Source organism: Chenopodium quinoa, unplaced genomic scaffold (genome assembly GCF_001683475.1).
Source record: "Chenopodium quinoa cultivar QQ74 unplaced genomic scaffold, ASM168347v1, whole genome shotgun sequence".
NCBI lineage: Eukaryota > Viridiplantae > Streptophyta > Magnoliopsida > Caryophyllales > Amaranthaceae > Chenopodium > Chenopodium quinoa.
Genome location: NW_018745617.1, coordinates 1699543 through 1706824, shown reverse-complemented (window position 1 = coordinate 1706824; position 7282 = coordinate 1699543). Strand labels below are relative to the sequence as shown.

Genomic DNA, 7282 nt, shown 5'->3' with positions numbered 1-7282 from the left:
ACTTGTTTCTAATGGCAACAATTTAAAAATTTATTGTCTTTGTTTGTTTATAAATCAATACAAATAAAATATCAGTTGCCATAGTTTGTTGCTATATGGAAACAAGACAAAAATATGATGCCATCTAGTAACAACTAGCAAGACAATTTGTTTTAAACAACAACAAATCAAAAACACGTAGCCATTAATTATTAAATTCTAAAGCATAAAATGCCGCTTTTAATTAGACAATTAAAAAAATATTATTTTCGTTACTATTTAGCAACGTTTTCAAAATCTATTACCAAACTTAGTTGCTAAAAAGCTATTATTTTTGTAATATTCAACAATCCAACAGTAATTAAAGAATAATTGCCCTCAATTAAATAATTCAATCAACTACACAAAGAACCCTAACTTTCAACATAATTGCAGTTATACCATCAACAACCAACAACTTTCAAAATTAAACACAAGGAACAAAATTGCTTACCTATGTCGACCCCATTGCACTAAGCTATTCATTTCTTACGTACTGACCTAAGCAACTGGTCCCCAACAAACAACCCCAAGATGGCAACTTTTCTTCAATGTACCTTCTCTAGCACAACCAATTAACCTCGAATAAATCGTTTGCAGAACAGTTTGGGTTTTAAAAAGAAAAGGAAAGAAAATTAGGGTTCCAATTTGATGAGGTGTTCAGAAATTATGAAGAAAAGGGGATTTTGCAGAGAATTGAAGGAGAAAATTGAATGAGGAATAGGGTTGGTTGAGAAAAATGAATGAGAAAAAGAGTGAAGTCATGAAAAAAAGAGGTAAATAATTTATGTGGGGCACACAAGACAGATTTTCACCGAAATTTCAAATTGGGTGGTAATATGAGTATTTAATTAAATTAAGGGGTGGTAATTTAAAATAAAAAAAATAAATAAATGAGTGGTTAGATAGAAAATGGTAACATTTTTGGATGGTAATTTATAAATTTTCCTAAAGTAAAAGGGGTTAAGGGCTGTTTTTATGTATTACATGACATTTACAAGACAAAACTACATTAAACTCTCAAATTGTGTTTAGATAGCACTATATTACCTAAACAAATTATTTGGTACCAACCAAATTACAAAATTGAAATTCTAAACTTTTGCATTGGCTGGCAACTTAGCACTAATGAAGAAATATATAGATGTTACAATGATACTCATATGAGACATATAATTTAAACACAACTTAGGATATGTTTACATTTATTGTAATAAGTTGAATTGAACTTAAGTAAATAGAGCTCAAATGAATTTTTTTATGAGAGAAGGAAATTATGAGCTAAACTGAATTAAACTAAAATTAAGAAGAAGTGAACAGACCCTTGATACCTACAAACGTTGCTACGAATTACTTGCATGCCCCACACCCTTGTCAAATTCTCAAGCATGTTTGTGAAATTGTAATTTTAAACACTTGTTAAGCTCCATTATTATTAACAACTTCATAACATAATTAGAAATATTCAAACTAACTACACACTTAGCTCCAAAGATAGATAGAGTAGCTAAAAATGGAGAATTTCTGCTCAAAATGGTCTGTAACTGTCATCTTCCTCATCATCCTCCTCACTTCAATCCACTTTATTTACACCCAATTATTCACCTATCTTTCAATCAATTTTGATAACATCAAACTCAAGAAATCCCCACCACTTCCTTTGAGATTCAACTCTGATGGCACTTTCAAAATCCTTCAGGTTTTTCTTATCATCAAAATCAAAATCCTTTTTATTTTGGGTAATTTTTAATTATTTTTTCCGATTTTCCCTTCTAATTTTAGTAAGTTTTTCACTTGATTTGATTTTCAGGTGGCTGATATGCATTTTGGACAAGGGTTGATCACGAAATGTAAAGGGGTTTCTCCTTCGGAATTTAAGTATTGTTCAGATCTTAATACCACTAAGTTTGTTCAGAGATTGATTGAAGTTGAGAAACCAGATTTTCTAGCTTTTACTGGTAAATTTTTATAACTTTTTTTTTTCAGAACTTTGTTTTCAGTCTTTTTTCCCTAAATAATTATATTGTTTCTAAATTGGGTTTGATATATGTGGGTTTAAGGGTGACTATAAACATTAATTACTACGTATATTCTTAAATTGGTATGTGTATGGAGTATCAAATGATCGATGTTATTAATGTTTTTTGTTTTTTGAACAGATGTTATTAATGTTTTTTGTTTTTTGAACAGATGTTATTAATGTTTAGTCAATGCTTAATGTTTTTAGTTTTAGATTCTTATTATGGTTAGCTTTCTTAAGAAAGTAGTATATGATGCATATAGTGTGTGTATTTATTAGTTGATTGTTGGTTTTGTCTTTCTTTCCCTATTTTGTTACTTTTGTTATAATTAGCGGAATTAGCTCAATTCATGCAGCTGGTCTTAGTTTCTAGGATAGGCTCTTGCCTCTTGGAGTGCAAAACTAGAGAAGATGACACTATAAAAACTGAAACGTGTGCTTAATTTACGATACTAGAAGAGTTTTGTTAGATTGTTGAAAATTAGTGATTAGTGGTAAAAGTTTGTATTTTTTTTTTTTAAAAAAAAGGGTGTTGGTTTGGTTTATTGAAGATGAGAGTATACAAGCTGAATAAAGCATTGACTTGGTTATTTGTCGTGACCAAGAAACAAATTGTTGATGGGATTTTGAGAACTATAGGAGTCTGTGATATATCAGATTTTGTTGGCAGTAGTAACTGAGGTTGCTCATGTAAGGATTATGACATGGATTCTTAAACTCAGTAACTGTAGCATAGCGAGGTTCTTAATTTACGATGTTGATAATTGGTAAACACAAATTGGGGATTGGCAAATTTTGAAATTTAAGAAATCGTATGTGGGTTATGATGAAGTTAGCTATTGCTTGCAGTCTTGGCACATTTCAAGGTTTATTAGCTGTAAAATGTAAATGGAGGTGCTAGACAAAAAAAAATGTTTAAAGTTTGGAAGTCCAAATGTTGAAGTCAGGCATTTCTGCAGGAATATGCTTTGCTCAAAATGTGTGTCACCATACGCTAGCTAAATGATGGATTGCAGCTCCTTTGCTCATAGTCATGTAATTTAGGAAACTGACATGATTCTTTTCTTTTAGTTATTGCTAATATTGAGCACCTAGATGTATTCACATTTCTGGTATTAGGATGTACACTTGTAAAATCTTAATTTTTTCGTGCAAGAGTATTATTAATCTCTGACCCTTCTCACTACCATATTCCGGCTTAAATATCTTTAAGAAGCTGCTTATTACAAAGTATGTCGTTGCAATGTATGCAGAAAGAATTTCTTGTAGAAATTGACTTTCTCCATGTGTAAAGAATTTCACTTGGATGTAATGCACAAAGGAAGAGGTGAACAAAATATAATTTATTGAGGAAGCCGTGTTTTTCGACATCCTAATGAAAGAATTTACTTTAGATTTGTTTTGTAATTTGTAGCTTTGAATAACCATTATCCAACTCTCCAACAAAGGGTAGGAAAGGAACTGCCTTGTCAAGCTGCTGTATTATCCTTAAAAATTTCCTCAAAATACACACAAACACACACACACACATTAGGGTTGGGGGTTGTGTTAATTACTAGAGAATGAGAAAGCATATAGCAGAGGAACTTAATGTTTTCATGGTCCAATTATATAGGAGACAATATATTTGGGTCAAGCACGCCTGATGCAGCCGAGTCACTGTTTAAAGCTTTCAAACCTGCGATGGAATCTAGGCTTCCTTGGGCTGCTGTTTTAGGGAATCATGACCAAGAGTCTACTATGAATCGTGAAGAACTGATGTCATTGATTTCACTCATGGATTATTCGGTCTCTCAAGTGAATCCATCTTCTGGTCATCAAGAAACAGATCTGCTGACTGGCATTGATGGATTTGGAAATTACAATATCTCGGTGCATGGCCCTTATGGTTCTCTATTGGCCAACCTTAGTGTCTTGAACCTCTTGTTTCTTGATAGTGGAGACAGGGCCATAGCGGAAGGGAGACGAACATATGGATGGATCAGAGAATCTCAACTGAATTGGTTGAAAGGATTTTCTCAAACAGAACAGGTCAGAATTTCCTGTCTGATATGCCTGGCTTTATTCCAATTTATTTGATATTTGTTAAACTGGTGTTTGTATCGTGCACCAGTATGTTAGTGCTTGTTGCTATGACATTAGAGTAGAAATGATTGTCATTACTATAATTTTGCAATGGAAACTCAGCTATGATTTTGTGTATTGACTCTAAGGTTGAAGATCACCAGTAATAGCTTTGTTTTTTATGTGAATCTTGATTTTGTGTAGCATAGTAAGAAAATTAGACTAGGTCATGCATGGAACCAGTGAGTGTCATATATTAAAATTTAAAATGACATATTCACCAAATACACTACTTACATGGTTTATATTCTCATTTGATGACTTTCATCACTTTCTTCTTGACATTCTTCTAAGATTCCAAAGAAAACTGTACCATTTGCTTTATATTTATAAAGAAAAATAGCTATGAGTCTAACATTGTAGTTTTTTCCTTTAGAAGTGCAAGATACTGTTGTCTGATATTGTAGTTTTTTCCGAAAGACACCTCTGGATTATTACTGATTAAGACCAATGTGGACTGTCTTTAAAAGCGATTTAAACTTGTTTGACTTCATTCCATCTTCCTATCATATTTTTTTTATCCTTACATGATGTGATAATGTCTATGGTTGAATAAGATACATATCTATCCTTTTGGATCCATTACTTTGAGATTAATATCGATGTTTGTCACATCATTCTTAGAATTTGAAACCTATTTCTATACCAAGTATTATTCTTGGATGTGTGAATTTATTAGGTAAATTATGTGCAAGTTAATCATTTGTCTATGTAAGCAAGAATGATATTAATAGTTTATTGCCTAAACCCAAGCATTGTATTAATTGATATGGTGTTCATTTTATCATAAGATCTTGTATATATAGATTTCATTGATTAATATGTTGCAGGCAATACTAACAGGATGAGCATGGAGAATGCAATCACTGCAGAAGCTCCCCTTCGTCAAGTTTATCAAGAGTGACACCTCTGGCACTTGGTTTCTTTCACATTCCAATCCCAGAAATCAGACAGCTGTATTATCAGAAAGTTATTGGCCACATCGGAGAAAGTATAGCTTGTTCATCTGTTAATTCTGGAGTTCTCAAATCATTAGTTTCAATGAAGAACGTAAAAGGTGTCTTCATAGGTCATGATCACAACAATGATTGCTGTGGAAATCTGGATGGTATATGGTTTTGTTATGGAGGGGGTTCGGGATATCATGGATATGGTAGGGTAGGTTGGGATCGGAGAGCAAGGGTTGTTCAAGTTGAACTTTCAAAGAGGGACAATTCTTGGATAGGTTTGGAGAAAATCGGTACTTGGAAACGGCTGGATGATAAATTGTTGAGCAAGATTGATGAACAAGTACTGTGGGATCAGAATTCTTGAAAGTTATTCGATTTCAGGTATGTAATGTCCTTGTTATTTCTAACATCCATCTTCCATGTATATTAAATCCCCTGACATTGAATTTTATCCATTTGTTTGGACCAAGATTTTACTCTTAATGACAATTAAATACTACTATTTCTGTGTAGTTGTGCTGACAAAGACAAACACCATTTTTACACTATTGCTTTGGGTCTCAACTAGCCTAACTGATTTCTACCTTAATGGGCATTTTTATATGTGCACAGTGCACTTAATCCCAACTCAATGGTTTTATTGTTGATATAACTGTCAGCTTTCCCAAGAAGATGAAGTATGAAACCTATAAGGCTAAGGCTTAATGTGATTGCTGTTAGATGATCCTTGAACATTCTCTTACTAGAATAGTAAATTTAAGGGAGTATACTATTATGATTAAAAAGAATTAATGATGATTATGGTTAAAAAGAATTCATGATGAATTGAATTATTATATTAGGGTAAAACTAGTATGATATGACCATTTGGAAACTTGCTCTGCTGTTTGGAAAATGCTAATGTTATTTATCATAAAAGATCTCCTTTCAGTCACGGTTTGTGTTCTGGGTAGCTTCTGGTTTTTAATTTCGGGGGGACGGGGGTGGGCTGTGAACACAATCTGAGATGTGCACCAAGAAGATATTTTAGGCATAATTTGGTCGAAATCTTTTATGCTATGCTTTAGCACCTTATAGATTGGGGAAGTGGGGAAAGGGAAAGGGTGGACAACCTCCATTGATCAAGAATTTTTTATTTTTGGAAAATACCAAGCAGTAATATTGAGTGGATAGACTTTTTTACATGCAATTTCATCCATGTTAATATTGTTTAATGATGAATATTAATTTACATGGTTCTGCAACAGGTGCATTTTCAGTTCAGGATTTTCAATTTATAGAAAATCGGGTTGATTTTTGTGACATGTAAGCTTATGACAGGATGAAGATGATTACTTTTTGCTTTGTTTGTGGCTCATATGTCTATTTGCTTATTACAATCATGATGATTGGTGAAGCAATTTTTGGTTAAATCTGGATGAGCTAATAATCAGATGCTCTTATGACTTCAGCGGTTGACTGTATGACTGCAAGAATAATGGTAGAGCTGCAGATAACGTGTGACACGAATGAATTGTAAGCTTTGTAACATCAGGCTACTACTCGCATTATCAAGGATAGTATTATTGTTGTTAAAATTGCTAACTTTGCTGGCAATTCTGCAATCTGATTCGGTGATTCCTTCAATTCTAATTAATGCCAATGGACAAAATGCTTTTGTTTTGTATATTAAAATTAGAGTAATAGCAAGATTTTGCACCCATTAGCTATTACTCTAATTTTTTGAATTAAAAAAAAAAAAAAAAAAACAAAAAACAAAAAAAAAAAAAAAAGAAAGAAAGAGTAATAGCTAATGGGTGCAAAAACTTGCTGTATCCACAATATTTTTCAAGCGGCCCTTATCAATTATCATACTGAGTAATTTCTCAAAGCCTCTAAAGGCTCTAACCACCCAAGAAAATAAGAATACTAGTCTAATACGAAAATAAGAAAATAATTCTATAGATATTCGTCTTCATTTCTTCAAAAGGTCCCAACTATCGATTAACACATGGTAATTTCAACTTTAGGGGTCCTTACAACAATCTCTAGCTTACTATGACCTAGTAAACCACCAATTGAAATTGTTACGTGTTGAATATTTAGTGGTCTTTTATCCTAAATGTTATTGTTTAAGGTGACGAAAATAAGGTCTAAAAGAGTAAGTGGACGGATTGTTTAGAGTGGTGGA

The 7282-nt window shown here is 32.6% G+C and overlaps 1 protein-coding gene across 1 annotated transcript; it reads left to right on the top strand.

Moving 5' to 3' along the window:
- Positions 1-1455: 1455 nt before the first annotated feature.
- On the top strand, positions 1456-6696 carry LOC110716692 (probable inactive purple acid phosphatase 28). The gene is made up of 5 exons (XM_021895336.1): positions 1456-1717; positions 1829-1976; positions 3654-4069; positions 5006-5493; positions 6360-6696. The coding sequence occupies exons 1-4, from the start codon at positions 1532-1534 to the stop codon at positions 5474-5476; spliced, it is 1221 nt and encodes a 406-aa protein (XP_021751028.1). The 5' UTR covers positions 1456-1531; the 3' UTR covers positions 5477-5493; positions 6360-6696.
- The last annotated feature ends 586 nt before the right edge of the window (positions 6697-7282 follow it).

What these genes read in the sequence shown, in the direction of transcription:
- LOC110716692 (XM_021895336.1), top strand. Translation starts at nt 1,532, where the DNA reads ATGGAGAATTTCTGCTCAAAATGGTCTGTAACTGTCATCTTCCTCATC. An exon ending in AGATTTTCTAGCTTTTACTG is followed by an intron (nt 1,977 to 3,653) that starts GTAAATTTTTAT and finishes CCAATTATATAG; the next exon opens with GAGACAATATATTTGGGTCA. An exon ending in GATTTTCTCAAACAGAACAG is followed by an intron (nt 4,070 to 5,005) that starts GTCAGAATTTCC and finishes CAATACTAACAG; the next exon opens with GATGAGCATGGAGAATGCAA.